This window comes from Pyricularia oryzae, chromosome 2 (assembly GCF_000002495.2).
Source record: "Pyricularia oryzae 70-15 chromosome 2, whole genome shotgun sequence".
Classification (NCBI taxonomy): Eukaryota; Fungi; Ascomycota; class Sordariomycetes; order Magnaporthales; family Pyriculariaceae; genus Pyricularia; species Pyricularia oryzae.
Window position 1 is genome coordinate 3,732,517 of NC_017850.1, and position 24,938 is coordinate 3,757,454.

Below are 24,938 nucleotides of genomic sequence, written 5' to 3' on the forward strand. Positions count from 1 at the left end.
GCGGGGTCAAAAGACAGTCTTGAAATCAATTGTTGACTTGCATTGCCCAGGTATGTCATTTTGACTACCGCCCAATATCTGGTGAATATAGGCGCAGATACGAAGCTAATAATGAAGCTTGCACTGGGCCCGATCCCATTTCGCATCTAGAGTATAGATTTAGTGTCATGTTCTATTCTATCACTATAGTCGTGGATTCAAAAGCAAAACAAACAACGAGTTTCGATAGGGAGAAAAATACAGTGTTCTGGATAACGACCATTGTGCAGTCATAAACATCCAACGTCTGATGAAGACATCTAACTTTTCCAACCCCTGACTTGTGCTTCTGATAAATAAGAAGAGAAAAAGTGAATGCACGCAAAGCTTGTGGTATAAAATGCTGTGCTGGCTAAAGAAGAAATGATCCAGGAAACCCCTGGCAACAAGAGCTTACTCCGTAATATACGGGTCGGCTTGGGTCTATTTCTTTTCGGTCAGCCTGCCCTCGATCTTGGCCTTCTCCCGCTCGCGAATCTCCTTCAGCTCTTGCTTGGAAGTGTCGTAGTTGGCCGTAACCTGGTTGAAGGGGTTCTCTGGGCTCTTCTCAAATTCCTTCCTGATCTTCTCCTGCTTCTGCTTGAGTCTCAGGCCTGACATGCTCCCGTCTGCCTCGGCCTCCTTGAGTCGCCTCTCCTCAAACGCGGCGTAGGCGGCCTTGAACCTTCTCTCAGGGTGCCTGTCAATCTTTGCCGCGTCCGACGACGACGTCAGGGACAGGGCGTCGAGCGCATTGTCGATACCGGTCGCGTTGAGGGCCGAGAGCGGCTTGCTGTCGTCACCGTCGAGCTGAGAGAGGTCGAGACCTCGTGACGGGGCACTCGTCTTCTTGACCGCCGATTTGGCATTCTTGGGATTCGACCTCCCGGGGGTGTTCTTCTCCTCCTCTGCAAGTAAGGCGTCCTTCTCCGCCTTCTTTCTCGCTGCCTCGGCCTTCTTTGCCGCCTCAGCTTCCCTGCAAAGGAAAAAGAATACGGCGCAAATATTCCGTCAGCCCATGTTTCTTGTTTTTTTTTGGTCGTCTCGGCGCAGAACGCCACACATATAGCCCCGCTTGATCGGAGTGTTTTAACTGAGAATAGGAGGGTTAGGGAAGCGGTGAGTGTGAACAAGGAGCGGGGGGATGGGTAGGTGCGTCGACTGAGAATACAATATGTTTGGCTTGGGCTTTCGACTGACTGTGCGCTACATTTCGGGGGTTTCCGATAGGAGCTTTGTCTCATTTCCAAGTTTCCCCATCGCTCTCCTGGCACTAAATGTGCGCAATGCAGATAGAACTACATTCCTCTGTAGGATGTGGCCAGTGACGGCATCGTAGAGGGACAAGTCATCACCTCCGCGGGAGGTGCACACCACAATATGGTTGGCGGAAGGAAAAAACCAGTAACGGGAGCAAAAGCATCTTACTTTTTGGAGTTGTTCTTTGCGCCCTTATCCCACTCTGCTGCCTCTTTAGCCTCCCGACGGGAGTCCTCAGCTGCAGCTTTCTGCGCCGCAGCTTCGGCTTTGCGCGCGTTCCCAGCAGCCTTCTTGCTGTTCTCCCCGCCGCCGCCGCCCTTCTTGCCTGCCATGTTTCGTATGTGTGTCGTGAAAGTGACTAGTCGGTTTTCGGTATCTGTTGCCTGCCGGGTTTTTGCGGAGCGGGGCCTGATGTGAGTAACGAGGGGTGGGAAAAAACGGGTTCCTGGGAACGGGCGCAAACTACCAGGTCGAAATACAAAGTAAACACGTACGAGGATGCGCCAAATGGCGGTGTTACGTCGGATGGAGGGCTGCCGTAGCACTGAACTGTAGATACAAGTAGTGATAAATGAAGAGGAAAATAAAAACACAAATTCGACCGCGGCAGTCTTTTACGCGACGGAAGAGTGACGCATGGAGGATCGACTGTTCTGCCCCACTGTGGAGTGAGGTGCAGCTTGGAGCTCCTTGTGTATCGTCAGATACTACCTAACTCACTACCTTGGCCGATGAGCGGAGGGGCCAAGCTAGGTAGTCGCCAGCTACCGAGTTTAGGATCCTTCCTGCATGCCCAAAAATGTCTCTATTTACGGATAGCTAACTTACCCCAGAGATCTCTAGCTACCACTGCGGAGTGCTTGGGAGGGCCATAGCTCGTACTTGTTATACCTACCTAACCTAGGTACTCAGTAGACCCAATACCCACTCAATCACCTGCCCCTCAATCTCAAGCATATTGCTGTAAAACAAAAGAAAACAATTCAAGTCTACCAGACTGGTTCATTATCTGGTTGATTGCATCTCGTTCAACCTGGTACCATCTGAGACGGCCTTGGATGTGGCCTGGTAGGTATGCATGCAACAGCCCTGATGTTACAATGTCGATGTTGGCAGAGACGGGAAGTTACATATCTAGGTAGTTGATAGCATCCGGGCACTAGACTAGTCTAGTAGCCAAAAAAGGGCAAGCTAATATCGGGAGTCCTTGGACTTAACTACGTATAACCTTGCCTCCTTTGCATCCCGCTCGCCTCGAAGATGACCTAGTCTAATCTACTCTAGAAACGGACGGATAGGATCAACTTCCGGTAGCTGGCTTTCTTTTATCATATTTTTATTTCATTCTCTGGTTGATTGTGTGGTTGAGATCAAAGCACGACATAAAAAGGTGGCTTTGTTCTTGTTCTAGTTCCAAAAGTCCAACCTATCGCCTGAGAATCCGTCTTCCTAGTGGCGAAATGTCATACAGCATACGCTTATGAAAAGCAGCGACGTTACAGTGATGAAAGGTGGATGGGTTGGATGGGTAGGAATCAGCACCCTATCAGGTCGACAGAGGGAGATGCACCAGCGGTAGCTGGGATCGCTGCCGTAAAGGTTGTCCGGGTATCTGGGATGGGTAGTGTAGTGTAGTGGGCCAGCCCCCCCAGCACGAAGGGGGCGTGTGATGTCCGAATCCTTCTCAGACCCTATTTACGTATGCACAGCACTTGGTCTTCATTCGCGCACTTTTCTGGAGAGGTACTTATAGTCATAAATATACCAGAAAGAATCATCATTATCTCCGAATCCCTTCTGGTGATGCGGGTTGAAGGACGCCATCATGTTGTGTTCGGGAGGAAGTCTCCGGCATCACATCGCGGTCCGCCTCGTTTCCACAGTACTGTTTCCTTTTATCGTCCACTAGATTTTTGGAGTAGCAGCAGGAACTTATTGCCACCCCACGGCTCGCCCAGACCGGTGTGAGATCCAAGGATCATAAGACCGATAGTTATAGGCCATTAGGTAGGGACAAATGACAATCTGGCCAAGCGATGTGCGAATAGGGAAGAGCCCTTCATCGCAACCACAATATGCGAGCCATGGATGCTGCAAATCGTTTTGCAAGAAAATCGACCCCTCACCGGCTTCCAGGGTGTCGCTCATCATCGGGTGATCGGGTTCCAAGGTACTTACATGTTCGAATTGCTTCTTTTCATAAACCTGCTGTTCAGAGATGGGGTAATGGCACACTAATTGAGATCTCTTGGGGAGGGGTGGGTATGTTTAGCTCCCGATGCTCCAGGGTACACGCAAGTAAGGTATCATGTGAAAGAACAGCGGTCGAGTATTTTTTTAATAACTCGACCACAGCTGAGCATCCGTCAGTTGCCAAGTAAACTCGATCTAAAAGCCACGGCGGTTTGTCTCAGACCGGGACTGTGATCCGATATACCGTGATATCACAAACAGCTTCCGGGACCACGAAATCTGCTCTTATCCTGACTTTGTAATGGGACAAGTTTTGGTCTGTGGCACTTCGGAGAGACATTTTGGGATGCTGGGATGCCTTGCATGCTACACCGCCGACACTCTCTCCATGATACAGGGCGACATTGGTGTATGACAACGTTGCTGTAAGCCTGCCGCGCTGCTATGTTGCCGGCCAGTTTCCGCGCATGCTTGTGGGTAGGGGATGCACACGAAAAATGATGTCCACCCTATCGCGTTGCTCCGTATTTACACACAATTGCCAAGATAGCTATCTGTTTGATTGGGCGCTCCGTGGTGCATACAGAAGACAGCATGCCACGCACACCACATCCCTTTCCCTTCCGGGGTGCTGACAGCTCAAACTGCCTCTCTAAGCAGCCATAATAAGACAGAACAATAAATGCATATTTATGAAAGGCAGTACTTGTGTCTCGGTCCTCGGCGAATTTTAGAACCCGAGTTGTCAGCAAATCAATGTCACAAGGGGAATATGTGCGGGTGATCTTTGCGTGGCATCCATTGTATGCTGTGATACGTTGGACAGCTGCTGCAGTCGCTGCCGTCATTGCCTGTAAGTACAAGTGGTGTCAGTGGTTCGGGCAAAATATTTGCGTTCCCATTCCAGTACTCGAGTGCAAGGCGTGCGTCGGGCAGACGGTTGCCAACTCATCAGTCTATGCAGCCAACCTATGACAAGGCCATTTTGACCTCAACCGGTGAAACGACTAGAGAGAAAAAGGCCGGTAATTGCTATCACTGATACTATGGCGTGGGTAGACCAGAAACTTTTTAGTTTGGCTGGCGAGGGTATAGTTTTCCTGTATGAATCGAATAGGGGTTTAGATTGGAAACTGCTGTGGATAAAATTCGAGTCTGAATATCATGATCATGATCATGGCACAGAGGCGAGAAACTATGGCTGTCTTCCGGCACGTTCGGCAAACTCGGTTGCGGCCAGTCTGCTGACTATCGTGATACCTCGTCCATACCCTGTAAGCGGATAAGAGAGATGGATTGTTGTGCATGCAATCGAGTCTGCAACGGGTGTGACCAGCGGCACCAACCACCTGCGATCTGTGGGCTGTTCGGTTTTCGCGTTCTCGATGCAGAACGCAAGCTACTCTAAACAGTCTGTCAAGACCCAGTCAACGGCCCGATTTGGGTCGAGATAGATAATCATGCAGCCAAGGGCGTCTTGAAGGCATCGTCATCACACTCGGTGAGATCACTCCATGGTTCTAGGCTTGCCAGGCTCTGGATCGTATGATGTGGCGATGCAACTGTGGGCATGCAGAGCCTTTTGTCTGCAGTGAAGTATGATACCAAGAGGTACCTGATATTGACCATTTGTCAAACAACGGGTATCATCTTGGTATGCGGCTTGCTGCGAGGAGCATGTCCCCTGTCACAATAGCCCTGCGGCCGCGCTATGCGGTATTAAACCGACCAGTCCCAGGATGTATGAATGCCGAAATAGTGACATGAAGCCCACGCTCGTGCTGCACTGTGTGACCTTGCAAGTTGCAACGAGGTTGGTTCTAGGTAGGTAGGTAGGTAGCTGAAAGCACTCGACTGGCTTGACTGGCTCTAGTCGGGCTGAGATGGCAAAAGAGTACCTTAATTGTGCGAAAAAGCAAAAGCCCACGAAATGGATGTATGATGTATGGTATTCTGTAGTATTATGACCGATGAAACGAGAAAGGAAAGTAAACCAAGCGATTGTCGTGTAGTGACCTGAACCATGGAATTTCAGGGAGGGAGGGGACGGGATATGCGGAAGAAAATGCCCGCCCATTCGTACCTACCTTACTGGGTTTTCAGCTTCGGCAAGAAACATCTACCCATGCTGCATCTCGCAAGAAGATGCAGCCCAGCTTGCCCAGCTGCATTAAGACCGCAAGTACCACATCGTTGTGGTTGTCGCCAATTGCTAGCTTCTAGACAACTTGGATCTGCTGAAGGTACTTCGTAGGTAAGGTAGGGTATAACGGGGCGTTTCCGCCAAAAGGTACCCCTACGAGCCGCATGTGTTGTGAGTAATGTCAGGTACCTTGGTTAGTTGCTAAGGTAGCCTGGGTAGGTAAGGTAGGCAAGGTAGGCATGTAACGAACGGCCAAAAAGAAGATAATGTTCCTGCTGTTCCTGCGGTTCCGCTTTTGCTTTCACAAATATTACTTCGTAGGTAGCCAAAGCCTTGCGGATACAGTGCTTCGTACAATACCGCGTATTTACCGGGAACCGGCCAGCCGGTAATAAGGAGCCCGCTCGTCACTCAAACACGAAGCCGATGGGGAATATTACAGAAAGCAGCCTAGCGGGGCCTTGATTTCAACTACGATGTGAAAGTCGTCGATTAAAAGTGACGCAACAAGACGGATATGCTTTTTTTGGTAGGCATGGGCACAAACAACGTACAGAGTACCTAGATAGCCAAGTAATTATATATGCACAAAGATCGTTCAGGATACCGGATCTGTTTCTCCAGACCGATCAAAGACCTGAGGAAATCGAAAAGCAACATCGAGGGGAGACAGACAAAAAAAAAAAAAAGGCATGACCAAGAAGAAACGAACGGACCTTGGCAAAAAAAGATCATGTGCCACTTTACCCGTCCCACGGCAGTGGAGTTTGCGTATCGGCAGTAACCTCAAACATCCTCTCAAGAGCGTTACCAATTTGCTTCTTCCAAAGATCCACTTGCTTCCATTTGAGTTTCCACCGTCGGCATCGCCGGTTCGCGCGCGAAATTAGAGGACTCTGATGGGCGAGAGTATCCAGCCAGGTACATGGTAATAACTGTAATCACGGAATCAAATTGTCATCAGAGACATGTCACAGCAAGATCCACGATCTGGTGGGCGCAGAACCATAAAAAAGCCAATCCCGTTTGGGGGAAGCAGGGGGGTAACGAGCTAGGTACTTCGTAGGCAGGAAAAAAAAAAGAAAAATCAGAGAGAGAGAGAGAGAGAAATAAAAAAGGAAACCTCCCCCTGTGGCCTGCAAGGAACCATGCAAGCTCATCAGCTTGCCAGGGTGCAAAGTGTGGAAACCCAGGTTTTTCCAGAAGAAACAAAGAAGAAAATTACTGTGTAATTTCTGCGGCACAGAGTGACAGGACTACAGTGGCCCCTGGGTCCTCTCAGGCTCCTCTTTTTTTTCTGCTTGCGCTTCGTAGTTCATACGCGCCCGGGGAAAACATGTTAGTCCACTCAACTCTTGGACATTGGACAATGAAAAGAGGGTCTCGTCCCACGCACGTGTGAGCAGGCAGATTCAGTTTGGGAGAAAGAGAAGAAAAAAGGGGAGAAGAAAAAAAAAAAGGAAAAAACTATGCCCGGGCGCTGCGCACGAGCCCAATTCCTGTACAATTGGAAAAAAGCTGAGCCTTGTCGCAATTTTCCCTGACGTTTGGCAGGAAGACACCCGCGGACCAGTCGGAAGGCACGAGGCGTCTTCCGCGAGAGTTCCACTGTGCCACGCGGCTCCCTTCCCCGGAAGGGGCAAGCCAGTCGGGGCTCGTCCGACCACCGTTGGCAAAAAGGCTCACCCCACACCAACAACTTAAAGGACGAATGGTTGGCTGATGGGACGACCATCAGGCGCCACCCTTGAGAGTTTGGACGGGCTGCTGGGCTAGGGGATTTAATTAGCGAGGCTTGCGAGGGCTTTCTTCAGTAGCTGTACTGTATATCCATTTTTGTCTTTTACGGTTTCTTCTTGTGAATGCACAAGATGCACTAAGCGAAGAAGAAATGAAGGAATTAATCACTTGATCTGCGATTATTCTGCGATTGGACACGGCAATGTACAACCGTTAAAAATTTTTCTTAACGAGGCAAAAGATGATTAAAAATAGCATAAACAGACCAAATATAAAGTACCATGTACATTCTACATCGCGTATCTACTTAATATATACTGTAAAACGGTACAGAGAAACAAAAGGCCGATCATTCAAGCACATCATATTATTCCCAACCTTGAAACTTGCCCGTACGATGGGTGACCGGTCCCACGGAATCCACTTGCGAAATTGGAACTGTTTTATCCCCCGCCCTCGTGCTGGAATTATGACGAAAGTTGAGATGCTGTAACATGAGAATTTTTGCTCAACCAGCCAGGGGCTAGGATGACCGGTTGCAACATCCGGGCTCAAAAAACCCACGCTTTTCTTCCGAGAGGGAGCCGGACTTGCAGCCTTTTGCGCACTAGAGCGACTGGGCAAGCCGGCTGCAGATGCAGCTTGTACAAGGTCCGAGGTGCCAAAAACTCGCGAATCGATCTGAATCTCATGCTCCTACCTGCCTATCCAGAAAAAAAGTCTTCCCGACAACCTAGAGAGACATGAACCGTAAACCTGGGACCTGACAGTAGATTCTCGGGTGTGTTATAGCTGCTAGCACCTGTTGGCGTTACCTTAATTGCATGTTCCGTGCCGTAGCCGCGCCGCCAAAAAAAAAAAAAAAAAAAAAAAAAACAAAGATCTCTGATCCATTTCACCATTCCAGAGCAACCCAGTTTTGGGTTATGTTGATCAACAAGTCCACTGTATTACAGAACTTCGTGATTCATTATGTGATGTGACGGCCAATTTCCTATGATAGAGGCGAACACGCCGTCGTGCTTCCATGCTCTCATCTCCCATGCAAAACTTAAACAAGGTTCTCCAAGTCGCTTCGCTGGGTACGTACTTTTTAGTAGAGAGCGTACACTAAATTACTGACTGGCTTCCAGGGTGATGCTCTGCTCTTGTCACGAGTTCTCCCCAGACCCGTGAGCCCGGCTTGGGCACCACCTCGCGAGATTGTGGATATTCCTTGGTGGAGTGCAGCCAGGGGTTAAGCTCCATGTGTGACCGCCTTTTCGGCGACGACTCTCCACCATTGCTACCATCGCATAATCTGCTAGACACTGGTACTGTGTTACGTTGGACATTGTCTTGGGACCGGCAGTGCTCGATAGAAAACCCGCTCGCATGGGAAAGCAGCAAGACAGAGAGAGAGAGAGAGATCGAGTAGATATACGGTAACATGCCAAGACTACTGCTACGAAGAGAAGGTCCTCTGCGTTTACTTACGCCTGGCATGCCTAACAAAACCACCGGTAGGCTCGCCTAGATCGTCACTGCATTAGCGTCTCTTTGGCTCCCGCGTGGGCTCGGCAGCCATGAGATCTCAAACCTGGCCGCTTTGGCATCTTTCGATCATCCTTCCAAGCCAACAGCCCACTCTATTGCCAACTCGGGAAAACTTCGGTCGCGCGGGCAATACGTACCTGTTGGCATGTCGTTTGTGACAGACAGAAGTGATCGCTTTTTTTACGATACGATGACAGGTTGGCATTTGACGTCTGGTACCAAAGTATTTCCAGGGCGGCGGTGAAAAAGAGGTGGCATGTGATCGCCGGGCGGAGTTGTTGGGTCCCGAAAACACTGCATTCTGTCGATCTTTGGGGTTCAGCAGGGCAGATAGATGCAAGGGTATGTACACAGGGTATGACTGAAAGCATCCCGCCGCCGTTGAACCGAATTAATGTATGTTCAGGCTGAGAGGGAGGAACCATTCAAAATGCGGCAGACACGTTGTGCAGTCTCACAGGCTGCAAAACTGCGCGTCAAACCGCCGCGATGGGGCAAGATTGGTGACTGTCAATGTCGGTGAGCTGAAAATAGTCCACTTGTCCTAGAAGGACTGGATAACATCAAAATGCCCAAAGGCTGAGCAGAAACGATGACTCTTTTTTTTCTCATGCGTGTAATCTTAGAAACCCATGTTTCCTACGTTGATTACTTCGTACATAGTGAAAACCAGGCGCTGCCATGGCGTCGGGCGTTGATGTGTACCTTACCCACCCGCTGTAAGGCGGTCGTCGTAGGCTTCTGGAAGAAAAAAAAAAAAAAAATAACCAAGGCTTTTCACGTTCCCACCCTTGATTCACCGCTTGACATGCGGTGATACTGACGTTACGTGGTATACGTGGGAAGGAGTTCAAAATTCACGGGGATGTCCCACATAAGGCTGTCGGGTCCCACCAACAGTCCGAAATCTCCACAAAAAGCTTCGATGACAACAGAAGCTGCCCGGGTACCTGGGCTTGTCAGGGAGTAGGGCAAGGAGGGCTCCTGGCGAACCATTGTCAAACTTGCTTGCCAAGCGAGGCAGGCACAGGGCGAAAATTGTTAACAGTAACCGACCACGCGGTAAAAAAACAAGAACCTGAACCAAAACACATACAAATTCCGCGAGTCCACATCAGCCGACGGATAACATTCTTGGGAGGAAAAAAAAAAAAAACCTATAAAAAACTTGAAATTTGCAATGACCGCATTACTACGCAAAAATTCGGTCTGTACCGTAGCTTGCCTGACTTTTGGCCCTTCGAAAGAGAGCGACCCTGTGCACAGACAAGAGATAATAGTAGACCCGACTCTCACGGTATAGCTGACTGATCATGTCCGCTATTACTCTTTAGAGACAAGACACAATTGGTCATCATCTTTTCTTCGTGGGTATCAGAAACTGAGAAGAAGTAAAGCGTAACCCCGTGGAGAAGGGGTAATTAAGTGGTACAATAAATACCACTGCCCAGGTAAATGCCCGCCCCGTCTTGCCCGGATTGTTGGTAAGTAATTACCTTGTAAACCGATCGCACTGCTTCTGATTACGACGCACAGCCGCATGCACACTGTGAGGAGACCCGCTCAAATGTACCAGGGTACCTGAGAGGGCAAAGGTAGGAATGGCACACCGGGCAATCGGGTGGGTTGGCCCCGGCTGGCTGCAACGCGACGCAGGCCAAAAAGTCAAAATGAACTTTTTTTTCTCCCCTTTCCTTTTTGTTTTCTCCCTGGCGTCCCGTTAAAAAAATGAAGAACCGGGTCGAGGGTTCCAGGGGGGTCCCCCCATGCCCATATATCCCTGCACTCACTCTCCAAGCCCCATGTCTCTCTTTTCGCAAGACAATCGTGGCAATTGGCAAGGAACTGGTAGACCGGGACCGGCTTGCATCGTCGGGCACTTGCCGCCCAGTTACAGTTAGCTCTGCCCTGGCTTCTTTGCTAAGGTAGGTACCTCCGAAGGTTCCTGGAAAGCAGCGTGGAGCTACCAGCTTGAACCAGCGCCGGGATCCCTTCGCAAGATGACCACTAGAACCTTTAATCCCTTCCTGAATCTACCTAGTCAGAAGAGGATCTGCTTGTTCGCCTTTGGGTCAAAGTGTCAACGCGACACCGCCGTTTCACTCCTCCCAATTAAAAAAAAGAGGAAAAGCAATGAAAAAAAAGAAAGGAAAATACCGTACATCTCCTTTCCCCCTAATCCAGGTACCCGCCACACCTCACAACAGTAGTAGATAGACCTGGTGACCTCGCACCTCTTTTGTCCATTGCCTTTATTTATTTTATTTTATTCTCCTCTCTCTTCTGGCCACGCCCATCTCTTCCACCTATCCAAATTGTTTGTTCTGTACACGCCTCCTCCGTATCTCTCACCGGCTCTCAGGACGAATTGTTTCTTCCTTTTTGCTCGACTACATAAATGAGGCTGCTTGCTTCCTGTTACATCACATCGCATTTTACTTGCCCAGACCCTTGAGTCTGCATATCTGACCATCCTTTTCTTTGACGATCACTACTACACGGTCAACAAATAAACTGAGGGCCATCTTGCAGTTAAATAGATCTAACCGGTGATTCGCTATTCAACTACCGCCTTCAAACTCGGACCTCTTGAGAAACGTCTTAAGAGTTCGAGCGTCCTCCTTCCCGACCAGTTCACGGCCCTTGGGAACTGGTCCCATCCTTGACAGAACGTGGCCCACAGACATTAAGCTCACTCCATGAGCTAACGCTTGTTCTCTGTCCTTGCCTTCCTGCAGAATTCTTCTCTCTTGCAACTTGACATAACAACCATCAATCGCACCCATCACACACAACGCATCCCTAGACTGTGGTGCTCTTTTCACCACATCTAGCCACCCCTGTCTATAAACAGGTATTCAACCCAAGGGTAGGACCCATCAGACCCCGTCGTCCTCACAACGATGGGGAGGTCTTGTATGAGCCTGAGCAGGCGTAGCTCGGCAACGGCTGCGCCTGCAGCTTCAAACTCGCCGCCGTTCCCAAAACAGCAGCTTCTCGTTCTCGGTATGTGATCTGCCGGGCCCCGAGGGGGGTTGCCTTCACAAATGAACATGTTGAGAGACTCGTGGCCTGATCATCTGTTAACAACGACTTGCCATCCATATAGCATTATGCAGGATATGCGAGCCAATCGCTTTCATGGGGATATTCCCTTACATCTACTCAATGGTCCAGGATTTCAAAATAACCGAGGACGAGAGCGCCATTGCCATGTACGCCGGCATGGTCACCTCTGCATTTACCTTTGCTGAATTTTCGACGGGCGTCTTATGGGGACGCCTCAGCGACAAGGTCGGAAGAAAGCCGATTCTGCTCATGGGGCTGGTTGGAACGGCGATCAGCGTCCTTCTGTTTGGGTTTTCACCGAATCTTTACGTTGCGCTTTTCGCCAGAGCTCTAGGCGGGTTTCTCAACGGGTATGGAACTGTCTCCCTGGTCTTGGTGGAGTGGGGATATCTCCCATGATGGAACTCCAAATTTTCTAACTTGTCTGCAGTAACATTGGTGTCTTGCAAACGACGGTAGCGGAGTTGGTCAAGTGCAAGGAACACCAGCGTAAGTCCCCCTTATGACCTATACAGTGGGCGCCTATTTTTACTCATATTCACTAACACGACGACAGCCCGCGCTTATACTATTATGCCTACTGTATGGTGCTTAGGGTAAGCTGCGAAAGTTCGATCCATTGGATTATTGCCAAGTGAAGCTGTAGCTAAATCATCACGCAACTCCAGGTCAATAATCGGCCCGGCGATTGGCGGCGCGTTGGCCAAGCCTTGCAGCACGTACCCCAGCCTGTTCAGACCAGGTACCATCTGGGAAACGTACCCTTATCTGCTGCCCAATCTCTTCAGTGCTGGGGCAGTCTTCATTGGAGTTATGATCGGTATCCTTTTCCTGGACGAGACCCACGCCGAGAAGAAGAAGGAACGAGACCGAGGCCGAGAGCTCGGAAAAGCCTTGGTTGCCAGACTCCAGTGGATTTGGGCGTCACGAACGACCAGCTCCCCAGTGGATGTTAAAGGGGAGCAGCAGCCGTTGCTTTTGCGCCTGGACGATGAACCACTCCCTGGCTACCAAACACAGGAGAGCTCGCCGCAGCTGTCCTCTCAGAAGCCTTCGGATTCGCTGGACGACCTGGACTTGTCGGCTGCAACAATCACTGTCGATGACGCAGAGCAGGTCGAGACGCCCAAGAAGAACAAGACCTTCACCAGGCCCGTCATTCTGAATATCATCGCATATGGAATTCTGGCCTTGTAAGTTCCATCCGTTTCGGGCGACTGTAGTATGTAATCACAACGATGTGGGCTAACTTAGCTGACTCCTTGATAAGCCATACCATGACCTACGACCAGCTCCTGCCCATCTTTTTGAGCACCTCTCCACAACATAGACCGGTATCGCTACCTTTCAAGTTTTCGGACGGATTCGGCTATGACACTGCGACTGTTGGTGTTATCATCGGACTGCAAGGCATCTACGCCATCCTCTCAAACCTAGTCATCGTGCCCTTTGTGCTCAGTCACGTCGGCTCCCTGCGCCTATTCAGGCTGACCTCGCTCTCGTACTTTGCGCTGTACTTGATCACGCCGTATCTGGTGCTCCTTCCGGACCACCTTCGGATGTACGGAATTTACGCAGCCTTGGTATGGAAGTGCACATTCTCGACAATCGCGTACCCGAGCAATGCGATTCTCCTGGCGAACTCAGCTCCGAGTTTGCTCGCTCTGGGCAGCATCAATGGCGTCGCAGCATCCACGGCGAGCTTATGTCGTGGGTTCGGCCCGACGATATCTGGTCTGCTGTACGCAGCAGGTCTCAAGATGGGCTACTCTGGCCTGCCATGGTGGTGCAGCGGACTGATGACCATCGTGGGGGCATTTGTAAGCCTTCAGATTACCGACCCTGCAGACAGGACAGACGAGAAGCAGGAGGACATCGAGACAGCACCAGACTCCAGTTGATCAGTGACTTTTCCCGACCGATCAACTATCCATGCGGAAAGCACTTCATGGGAAACAAAAAGCCTTTCGCATTTGGCTCATCAAACATTCTTAATTCAATTCTTGATGAATCCTTTTTTTTCATTATATTGTTATTAAAACCTTCTATCTTTTTTCTTGCTTTTTTGGTTTTCTATTTTTGTTGGTTTGGATAATGCAATACCCCCATGTTTCTCAAATTTACTACTATGGTTGGCCGGAGCTATTTTGTCTTTCTTACCATGTCCTCATGTCGTCATCTTTTCAGCATATTAACGGTGTTTTCAGCGGAAAGCAATCTGTTTTGTTTTTACGAGGCCTCGCTTGGCTTCTCTGGGCAAACTTAAAACCTCTCATCTGGCAGGACGCGTGAATTGGCAAGGGTTACATGGCATTAGCCACCAGATCTTGATTTTCAGCGTCACTTTTTTCTCATGTTTCTTTCCTCTTGGTTTGCTGTTTCATCGTCTAATTGCATCCCTCATCTTCTTCTCTGGACATGACAAATTTCTTTTGGTACAATCTGGCCCGGGAGGTCCAACAAAAAGCAACAAAGACGCAAATGGGATGGCTGGTTGGATGGATACCCTGGGTTTCTCGGTCAATATTTGCTTTTCGGTGTCCTTTTGGTATGGTGCATAGGTACTTATTACTTGCTGTTCTTTCTCTTTTGGAGCGTTCAATGCCAACTTGATGACACCCTACCACAACCATGCCAAGCTCTGCTGCTATTGGTCACCCGACGCGTTAGTTGCTTTGTCGCCCCCGATTTCTGGCGCTAAATTTTGGGGGCATCGTTGTCTTTTGCCTGCCTCTTTTCTTTGCCTGTTCAAATACGGGGAAGAGGTTTGATATGGTTTTTTTTTTTTTTTTTTTTTTTTTTGTAAAAGGTTGTTTTATGTTTTCCCTCAAACTCATACTGAGAATGGATCGCTTGGCATGCGGCTTGAATACTGTTCTTACCTAAGGTAAGGTAAGTACCCAGGTAGGTATCTTAAGTATTTATCTAAGATTAGATAAGGTACGGTACGGTGCGCAGGTCGGCATCTACGAAGGAGGTGGTTGCCAACATCCGGACGGATTACGATTGGCCACTTGCTCTTCCTGGCAGCTGATTGTACAAGGGAAATCCCTGGCGTTGCGATTGTCTTTTTAGGCAAGAGTCACCCCTAGACAACCGACCTTTTACGTCCGTAGCACATCAAACACCGCCACATACACAGCTGCGTTGAAATGGGAGAGCGCGAATGTCAATTAATGGACCCCCAACGGTGGCCCCTACCTATAAACTGCCTTGATGTGGAAGACAAATTGTGGGAAACCAAAAACAAAGGGGGGAGCAAGCAAAAGAAGAAGAAAGAAAGGAAGGATGCATGCCCAAAGCCGCCTTTCCTCTATTTACCCGCGTACCGTATGGTAATGCATCTATGGTACCTAAGGTATCTTATGTATGAGGTAGGGTTTGTTGAGGAAGACCTGGGGGCTGCCTGTTTTTTTTTTTTTTTTTCCTTCCTTCGTTCCATTCTGGCACATAACTGGTTGGCTTGCTGCAAGTACCCGGCCACCACATTCCCCTCTCCTGCTCCTAAGAGCACACAAGCATCATCTTTATGCTCAAAGCAACCCGATCCCCATACTCTCTCTGTCTTGCCTGTCAGCGCAACTGGCAGGGCTGGCTGTGTCGCTTGCAAACGCTCAAGTGGAGGTCCTCTCGTTTGCTAATTTGTATTTGATTCTTCTTTCATTCTACCTTCCCCCCTTTCCTATTTTTGGGTAACACAGCATCGTATCCTTCTGCCTACCTAATCGATTGGATGCAACACCCCATTTCCCTGAAGCCTGCAACGGAACATGGGGCCCGAAACGTAGACGCACAAAGAGCTTGGCTTGGTTAGGGTAGCATCCTTCAACGCAAGAGAGAAAGAAGAGGCTTTTCAAAGCGGGCGGCTTCGCCTCTCCACCTTTTCTTCTAGTTTTCCGTCTATCCGATCGCTTGTTGTCAACGTCTTATTTGATCCTTGTGGTTTTTTCTTTTCTCACTTTTTCGCAATCGCTAATGTGGGAGGACAGATATCCTCTGCTTGCATTCTTCACCGCGGGAGCCATAATCTCTGTCCATCCTTCATATCAAAGAGCAAGCTGTCTTTTCGCCTTTCAGGGTTCGAAATCAGATAGATACTTGACCTGGTCTTATCCAGTCAGGTAAATGCCCAAACCGATCCATACACCCCTAGGTAGATAGAGGTGGGCATCAAAAGGTTTTACTCTCGACCGCCTTGAGGCTTGAGCTTTTCTCCGTGTCGGTCTCGGTCTTTACCGGGCGAAAGGACAGCACGAGACCCCTACGCCCACTACTGCTCCAGCTCCAAAAGGCATCCTCAATCTGACCGGGGGAAAGGTTCCAGACTGAAGTACCTACTGTCTACACTAGGATTATTACAAGAAGCCCTCGAGAGTTTATTCTCAATTTGGTCAAGGCGGTTGTGGTACTCTTTTGTTTTATCTCCCGCTCTTGGTGTCGGAGGGGCTAGCAACCCGGGCTGGGCCTTCACCACTATTCATCGGCCTCAGTTGTGATCCCTATCCTTGCTACCCTCTCTGTCCACCAGGGGCAGCACAGAAACCATGTCGACATCACCTCGCAGTCAACCTCAGCAACTGCCATACTATAAACAAGAACAACACCGCCACTACCAACATCAGCACCCACCACCGTCGCCCCGTCAGCATCACCGAGCGAAGCGCCCGAGACCTTCGTCTCCGGGCCCAGAGACGCAAGATACGCCGCCCTCAGCCTCAGCCTCGGCCAGTGTCCCTTCACCCGGCAGCGAGGACGTTCAAGGTGTCAGCAGTACCAGTGGGTCTGTTACCAGCATACCCGGCCAAAGCAGCAACTTTCGCAACGTGAGCGCCTGCTCTAGATGCCGCGCGCGCAAGAATCGCTGTGATCAAAGGTTGCCCAACTGCACGGGCTGTGAGAAGGCCGGCGTGGATTGCATTGGTTATGATCCCATAACCAAGCGGGAGGTCCCACGAAGGTTAGTTAGTTCATTTTCGAAACCTAGTACTGTGGTGCCCACCCGTTGATACTATAAGGTACATCAACTTCAACAGTGTCTTTTCCGTTATTGTAATATTTTGCTATTATCGACAAGCATTGTCGTGTACCTGCCACAGGCCACATCAACTCTTATTATAGGATGACGAAAAGCCGATCGACGTTAACAATCTGAGCGCGCGTGTAGTTATATATTCTTTCTCGAGAATCGTGTCCTAGCACTCGAGACTTTACTAGAATCCAAGGGAATTCCGTTCCCCAAGGCCGATAAACTCAAGATGTTTTCCAGCGCAGCCGACAGGCCAACTCCATCGACACAACCGCCAAATCAGAATATACAAAACGACGCCTTGCCGTCAAGTGTTCACCAAGTTCATCAAAAAGGTGTGCGATGCTGTAACCCGAGCTGCCAAGGTCAATGCCATGTCAAAGTTCCAACCTCTCCCTCCACAACCGAGGCAGCAACGTCGAACCACCGTTTCCCTGGCGCCATGTTTACGACCAACCCACCTGAGACTGCGCAACCGGCGCGATCTCACTGGCGCGGATTTCCAGAGCGGGACGAAGGCGCTAAATCCGTCAAATCTGTCGTCAAGAGGGAGCAAAATGGCGGCGGATCCATGAGGGACTCGTTCTTTGGGTTGCATACCAAGTCGCCGCGCCATCCGGTCCGCCAGGCCGACTTCCCAGGCAAAGAAGTAGGCCTTCGTTTAGTCGAGCTCTACTTTCAGCACGCTAACCCTCAGATTCCCATCTTACACCGTGTTGAATTCATGGACATCTTCCATCAAGCGTACACTGCTGAAGGATCGGTACGGGACCGAGAGTTGTGCTTGCTGCACATGGTTTTTGCGATTGGCAGCGCCCAAAGTCTGGGAGACTCGGATGACTCGGAAGAAGGCGAAAAGCAGTACCAGCCTGAAGAGTACTATGCCAGTGCCAAGGAGCATTTTCAGACATGTTCAAGGATTACGGGCATACGTGCGGGGAACGACACTGAGCGGCATTTGACGGCCCTCGAATACCTCCAAATACATCTGCTGAAAGCCAGTTTTGCTCTCTTAAGGCCAGTGTCCCCTGGACTGTGGTACATCACTGGTGAGGCGATGAGGTTGGCGGTCGACCTCGGTCTACATTTTGAGCAGGGCAACGAGCCTCAATTCAGGCTCGATAACGCAAGGAGGCAGACCGATAGAGAAGCTGATCGGGATGGAGGAGCACGAGAGTACATACGTGACCGGCGGCGCAGGCTCTGGTGGTGCGCCTATTCTCTTGATCGACTTATAAGCATTTGTGTCGGTCGGCCATTGGGAGTTAGTGATCGGGTCATCACCACCGAATTCCCCTCTCTGGCGGATGACAGATTCATCACTCCACAGGGAATCACGGTGCCATCTTCAGGCGAACCGGCCGTACCGAGCTACAAATTTGTTGCTCAGCACTACTTTCGGCTGCGACTGTTGCAGTCGGAAATAGTACAGGCGCTACAGATACAGCAAGCTCAAGCAGCCCGCCAGCAGCGCATGGATACCAAGATGGCCTCACCATTTCCGGCTCAGTTTGCTTCATTTCGAGATTGGAGAAGAGATATTGAGAAGCGTCTCACTGACTGGAGGGATAGTGCACCTACAAAAGAACAAACTGGAGTTGACTTTTCTACAGAGTTCCTTGAGGTCAACTACTGGCAGGTCATCATCTTTCTCCTCAGACAGAGCCTGCCTGTACCCAACGACTTCCGCAAAGAATACCAGATCTTCAAAGAGTTCAACAGCCCAAGCATGCACAACGTTGAGCTTCGGGAAGATCAAGAGGCCGTATACGTCAAGGTTGCAGAGGCCGGGGCCAAGATTTTGAAGCTATACAACCGTCTTAACCAACGAGGAGTCGTCAACTATACTTACCTGGCCACCCACTACGTCTACATGTCCGGAATATACTACCTCTACGCAATCTGGCACTCGGCTCAGGTTAGAAGCAATACTGTGAGTCTAACCGCGTGGAGACCTCTCTATATATTTATTTGAGACAAACATGCACGAAGTTAACATATCTGGGCGCCTGGTCAGTTGATAGATGAGGTAAACGATACGATTGCCAGAGGGCATACCGTCTTCACTGCTCTCATCCCCAAATGTCCCCCCGCCGAACGATGCAGAGATGCGTTTGATAGAATGGCAAAAGCAACCGTCAAGATGGCCATGATGCAAGGTGGCTTTGCCCCAGCTCCTGGGAGGCAAGCGGAGACTGAACGGCAACGTGGGTGTCAGCCAGGGACTACTAGTCCAGCACATAGCTCACATGCGCTTAAAAGCGAAGAGGCGTGGTCGACACGAACCCACAGTCCCGCACATCTCCGCCGCATGGGGGAGGCAAGCAGCAACACACCTTACAGCCGCTCTCATTATCAAGAGGGCAGCTACATTGCCACAGTGCCCTCGCCTCCAGGACACGCTTTGCGGCTCCCGCAACCACGTTCAATGCAGTACGATGGTGTGGTGAAGCTTGAGAACGAGGTATTCGGGCCTCCCATGCAACCATCGAGCAGATTACGCAAGAATATGGACTCCAGACACCCACACGACTTTCAAGGAGTCGGCGAGGATGCCAAAGCAGTCGCGACAGCCGCAGACGCTATTGTATCGTCACTTTTCTCCCAGCAACAGGCGCGGAGACACTCGGCTTCGTCTCCCACTGGGGCGCCGAATCTACTACCCCCGCCAACGCACCAGTCGGCACCACACTCGGGATTGCCCAACGGGATGGAAGTGCTGATGGTTGCGCCACAAATCCAGCTCCAGCAGAACCATAACCGCCACCATCACCACCTTCCGCCAACGCCCAACAGCTATCAGCCGGGAATTATCAACTTTGAGGAGCCGCAGGGCATGGATTTTATGCAGAGCCTCATGGCAGTGGCACCCCCGGGCAGCGATCCCTTCCTGGACCTCCAGATGAACTTTGGCTTTGGTGCGGGCTGGGGAGGCCAGTATCAAGACTTTAGCGATGGCTCGCAGGTAGACCTTCTGGGTGGTTTCTGGGCCGATAGACAGCAGGGTGGTTTTGCCGGCGGTGGAGGGCTTTGAGGTGCCTGCCAGGTTTTGTGTTTCTATTTGTTCTTTGGGATGGGCTTTTTCCCTTGCTTATTTTGGATATGCTCCTGGTGTCTTTACTTGTTGATGAGACTGTTGTCGCCACTCCTGCTTGTGTTTTTTCATATACCCTTTGTGCGTCCTGTCGGATCTATTTGTGATTTTGGGCTGCATTATCGCGATTCTGGTTTGGCTTTCATACGGGGGTGCTGGTTATAGAAGTTATTGACGTACATATTGGTTGAAAAGACGTCAAATGTGAACGCATTTCAAACGAAGACATCCTTTCGCATGATAAATCAAGCTCAATCGATTAATAAATGAGACTTGGTATGGTTAAATAAGGCTACGCTCCCCAATCTTTCAAGTTCTTTCTCTTGATTACTGGAATTTGGGAATAGGTATCAGAAGCCTAACTCGGTCTATAATGAAAACTAAAACGAGTCTCACAAAATGTCCATCTTTTCTCAGACAGTCACCACAGAAACAAGACAAAACTGATGAGTCTTCTGGATAAAATGAAGCCAACATCTTGTTAATGGAACAGCAAGAATTGTCAAAACATGACAACATCGTAGAACACCAAGCCTAACACCCATATAACTCCAGGATACCCGTCCTTTTGGTGTGCGGATCAACTAGGCGAGTTGTTGTTCTATACGTCTTTTGAGCTCTAGTGTTTAATCGCTACACTCGGCATCGCACTTGGTATCCTCAGTCTCGCCGGCTTCGTTGCCGAAACTCTCCTCAGTGAAGCGAACAGATTTGGACTTGGCGGATGCGCGCTGAAGCGAGCTGTTCAACTGTTTGAGTAGGTTGCCTTGTGTGTACCTCATGCCGTAATTGGCATCCATAAATTCGTCATAAGTTGCGCCCTCGAAGCAGGATTCCGAGCCGTAGATGTCAGCATCTTCCCGTGGGAGATTGTCGAGATGGGCGTCTGCATTGGTTACCGACTCAACGACATTTGCCCGGGCCTTCTCCACAGCTCTCGCCATTGCAGGCTCATATTCCTCAGGAAGTAGGGCTGTATCCATGGTCTTTGTATCGGCAGCCGCGCTTGATGGGCCGGCGTAGCTTTCCGATACTGGATTGTATGACTCAGCACGGGCAGAGGCTGACCTGCCTGGCCTTGGTGCCTTGACATGAGCTTGGTCATGGAAAAGCAAGGCTGACTTGACTCTCTGGACAAAGTAAACGGCTGCCTGAAGCCAGTTGAACGCCGCGATGGCCGGGAAAAAGAGCATGCACAGGACAATGTCCCGAGGCTGCATCATATCCTCTTGCGAACAGATCACCCATCGGGTAGTCAAGGCCGAGCCACTGCCGGTGATGCACTTACAAAAAGCACTGGAGATGTGTCAGTGATACCCAAAGAGTTGGTAGACATTGCGCTACACAAATAGGAGCGGAGTGTAGACAAAAATGGTCAAATAAACAGCAAAACATACCAGGATCCGCCACAGACTGCATCAGCTGAGTAGCAGCAGCTTTCACCTGAGCCTGAACGGCTGTCAGTAGTTGGAGCAGAGCCATCAAGCCCGAACAGTAGAGCATCGACTCCGCAGTCCTCAATACTGACACGCCCAAGTACGGTCTGCTTTTCTTTAGTGTAAGCAGCCGATCCATTGGCGGTGCCTTGAAGCTCCTCGAAAAACGCGGGTCCGGAATACTGATTGTGCATTTCGCTATAGCTGTACGTCTTGCATTCGTTCTGCATTCTGTCGCCGTCGGAAATTCCATCTTGAGAGTTTGAAACACCAAGCTGATACGTCAAAGCAGCACTACGGCTGTTGGAGACATGGCCAGAGCTTTCACTTGGCATGGTCTGGGTCTGGTCGTTCAAGTTGATGTAGATAGGCTTTAGTTGCAAGGTTGTGGCAACCTTGAAGTGCAGCGCGTTCAAGATCTTGGGCATGAATGCTATGTCCAGCTTGTGCTGCATGAGCACAAAGACCTTGTTTGACTTGGAATCGAAGCCTGGTAGTAACTCCTCAGTAGGTAGTCAGTTTCACATCTTCTCTTACGAATGGCCCCCCGGGGACAGACGCACCAGAACCCTCTGTCTTCCAGACAGTCTGAGGGAACAAGGTCCTCTTGGCTCGGAAAACCAGCTTGATGGCCTCCCGAGAATCGAGATTGTCGGCCAGCGGGAGAGTAAGGCCCCGCAAGTCGACAGGAGGCACATAGAAAAGTGGATGTGTGTAGGAGCAGTCTGGGGCATAGCTGCGGTCGATCATGACGGCCTGGGCATATGGTTGCAATCGGAGGAGCACCTCGAGAAAGTATGCGCTCGCCCGCTCTGAAAGACGAGACCAAGATTTTCAGATTTGGGACTTGACATCAGCTTTTATTGACCCAAATCAACAGAAAACGGGAAGCAATAGCTGCAAATGATCAATGCATCGTGGGAAGCTGGCTATCAAGAAAAGGCAAGAGACTCACCGGGAGAATCGAATCCTACCATTTTCCCCTTCGGATCTGACATTGGGGGCAGCGTTGTTTATTGCTGTTGATGGACTGTCAAAGATGAGTTCCAACAAAGACTGGGAATTTCACGTAGAAGTCGGTCCTTCGCGTACTGGTGGGATCGTAGATGCAAGTGTATGTCACAAGGTCTCCAACGACTGAGCTCAGGGTTAGTTGCTAACAGGACAAGTTTTCGTAGATGATGAATCCTCTAGCTTTCTTGTCTGGTGCGTGGTGTGTTGAGCACTGGACATTAACCCGCCCGGATCCGGGCGAACAACCCCTTGGAAGACACATCCGTGGGATGCCATTTCAAGTATGCTCCTGCCGTTTTGCGCAGGAGAAATTAGTTTCTGGGGGGGAAAGCCCAGTTACGACCGTCTCCAGCTTGTACACAGTTTCCACTCCGAATGAGATGGTATCCAAAGTCTAGCAAACACACTGCGCCCCCGCTCAAAATTGATACAATGGAACTTGGCATCTGCCCAAGACGCCAGATGGAGTATCCTAGCCGAGCCAAAAGAGAAATAAAAAGGCGATAATGTGTAATTTAGGGAAGGTAGCTAAGTAGGTACGTACCTGCCAAGGTATGTAATAGTATATCACGTAAAATTTCAGGTACCTTACTCTACTTGGTACTGACACCCCTACGCATCTGGATCAGGAAGCTCCGTTGATTCCAGGTAAATCAGGGATAGACAGAAATAACAGGAACGTCATCTCTGAAGTGTGGCCAATAGAGTCAATCTTAGAACAAGACCAACGAACATACAAAAAAAGAAAAGAAAAGAAAAAGCTGAGAAACGAAAAAGATACATACAGTCGTAAAAATACCGAAATTGCATGCGCTATCCTCCAATGCGATTGTTTCCCTAACCCAGTCAGCCCAGCCTTCAGCGCCAATCAGGGTCTGCTCCATCAGATAGAAAGTAAAGGTATCCAAAAAAATAAAAAAAATAAAATAAAGACAAATTTCAAGTATACAAATTTTTCAGTAGCCCAAGAAACCAAGGGAAAAGAGGAAGAAAAAGACAGAAACGAACCCATCAATTCCTCAACTAAACAAAACTACCTTCTCCTCGACTCGCTATACCTCCTCTCTTCGTACGCGCTCGACCCTCGTCTGCTCCGGTGCCTCCTCTGCGGCGGCGACCTCGACCTCTCCTCAATGACGACAACTTCATCCTCGCTGCTCTCATCGTCGCTATGCACAATTCTCGGTCCGGGTACCGGCACGCCATAAGTGGGACCTCCGGGCGGAGGCGGCGGCCGACTCCCCGAAAGCCTGCGCGATGTGGACGTCTCCAAGACGACGCGCTCGACGTGAGGCCTGCCGCGCGGGCCCAGTTCTGAGGGCTCGTCCACAACGACTGGGACCACGCGCGCCGGCCGCGAGGTCGATGTTGTGCGCACCTCGATCCTGCTGCCGCGCCGGCGGCTGTGGTGTCGCGATGAGTGGCGGTGGTGAGAGTGACCGCGCGTCTTCCTCGTCACGACTGATGCCGTCCCTCCGTATGAACTCGTCGTCTCCGCGATGCCCGGGTTGCCGAGGTTGATGCACGTGTAGATGATCCAGAGGATGAGCAGAAAGCCGGCCACTGACCCAAGCGTGATCCCCACCACAGTTCCGGGATCTGGACCCGTGACGCTATACCCGCCGGGGACGGTCTGGACAGGCACCGTCGGTACGGATTGTGGGTTTTGTTGTTGTCGAGCGAGGATGCGGCTTGGTGAGTCGTCGAGCGTCTGCGGGGGAGCAAATGCGTCGGCGGCGTAACGGTCGGCGCCGCCGAGCGACTGCACTGCTCGGGCGCGAACCAATTCGGCGACTGTTGATATTAATGGAGCCATGGTGACGGGATGGCTGCGATATGGGCACGATCGTGCCGGCCGGCCGTGCGATAGGTCGAAAGAAGTCGATTCTGATGGGATGAACAGGTTTGCTTTGATGATATTTTCCCGATTCGTCCTTGGGACGAACACCTCCGACAAGCTGACAAAAGAGACAAAATGGCGTCCAAACCCGACCAACTTTCGTTTCGTCTGTCTTCGGATTTGCGCCAAGAGTTTTGTCGCAATCCAACGCTTTTGTTCAGCTCTCGCCTTGGGTTTGTGTTGCGCCTTATCGAGGGCTTGAACCCAGCAAAGTAAGCTACGTAGGTTTGCTGTTTGCTTCTGAGCGCGCGCTAAAGACGGTTCGAAAGACGGAGGCGATGGCCACAGCCACTAATGCACAATGGACGACGGCTTGTCATGCCAAAGCAATCTTTCTTTCTCTTTTTTTTTCTTGTTCCGAAAGACACCAATTGGGGCGCGGATCGATTGTCCGAGCACAATGAATGGGTTTGAGACGACGCTTGTTCAGGAAAGCGCATGTACCAAGAAAACACTCTCTCTCACTGTCACTGCCATTTCGAGACTTGGAATTGGGAACTTGCAGCGGG

General features: G+C 50.3%; 6 protein-coding genes across 6 annotated transcripts; 2 read left to right on the top strand and 4 right to left on the bottom strand.

Moving 5' to 3' along the window:
* Positions 1-157: 157 nt before the first annotated feature.
* MGG_01484 (uncharacterized protein) lies at positions 158-1,971 on the bottom strand. Its single transcript, XM_003714399.1, has 3 exons — positions 1,773-1,971; positions 1,447-1,661; positions 158-994 (listed from the first exon to the last, which is right to left on the bottom strand). Exons 2-3 carry the CDS (start codon positions 1,608-1,610, stop codon positions 463-465), a joined length of 696 nt encoding a protein of 231 aa, XP_003714447.1. The 5' UTR covers positions 1,611-1,661; positions 1,773-1,971; the 3' UTR covers positions 158-462.
* A 7,422-nt stretch (positions 1,972-9,393) lies between these two features.
* Positions 9,394-10,272, bottom strand: MGG_15711 (uncharacterized protein). The gene is made up of 2 exons (XM_003714400.1): positions 9,720-10,272; positions 9,394-9,607 (listed from the first exon to the last, which is right to left on the bottom strand). Exons 1-2 carry the CDS (start codon positions 9,884-9,886, stop codon positions 9,499-9,501), a joined length of 276 nt encoding a protein of 91 aa, XP_003714448.1. The 5' UTR covers positions 9,887-10,272; the 3' UTR covers positions 9,394-9,498.
* A 336-nt stretch (positions 10,273-10,608) lies between these two features.
* On the top strand, positions 10,609-14,655 carry MGG_01485 (uncharacterized protein). The gene is made up of 6 exons (XM_003714401.1): positions 10,609-11,896; positions 12,000-12,309; positions 12,390-12,448; positions 12,516-12,555; positions 12,628-13,152; positions 13,230-14,655. Exons 1-6 carry the CDS (start codon positions 11,794-11,796, stop codon positions 13,858-13,860), a joined length of 1,668 nt encoding a protein of 555 aa, XP_003714449.1. The 5' UTR covers positions 10,609-11,793; the 3' UTR covers positions 13,861-14,655.
* A 1,352-nt stretch (positions 14,656-16,007) lies between these two features.
* Positions 16,008-20,318, top strand: MGG_01486 (fungal specific transcription factor domain-containing protein). Its single transcript, XM_003714402.1, has 3 exons — positions 16,008-16,916; positions 17,124-18,918; positions 19,003-20,318. Exons 1-3 carry the CDS (start codon positions 16,504-16,506, stop codon positions 20,017-20,019), a joined length of 3,225 nt encoding a protein of 1,074 aa, XP_003714450.1. The 5' UTR covers positions 16,008-16,503; the 3' UTR covers positions 20,020-20,318.
* A 335-nt stretch (positions 20,319-20,653) lies between these two features.
* Positions 20,654-22,265, bottom strand: MGG_01487 (uncharacterized protein; the record flags this gene model as incomplete). Its single annotated transcript, XM_003714403.1, has 3 exons — positions 20,654-21,375; positions 21,477-22,005; positions 22,079-22,265. 3 exons carry the CDS (start codon positions 22,263-22,265, stop codon positions 20,706-20,708), a joined length of 1,386 nt encoding a protein of 461 aa, XP_003714451.1. The 3' UTR covers positions 20,654-20,705.
* A 1,132-nt stretch (positions 22,266-23,397) lies between these two features.
* On the bottom strand, positions 23,398-24,345 carry MGG_01488 (uncharacterized protein; the record flags this gene model as incomplete). The annotated part of the gene is made up of 2 exons (XM_003714404.1): positions 23,398-23,404; positions 23,567-24,345. 2 exons carry the CDS (start codon positions 24,343-24,345, stop codon positions 23,398-23,400), a joined length of 786 nt encoding a protein of 261 aa, XP_003714452.1.
* Positions 24,346-24,938: the final 593 nt, after the last annotated feature.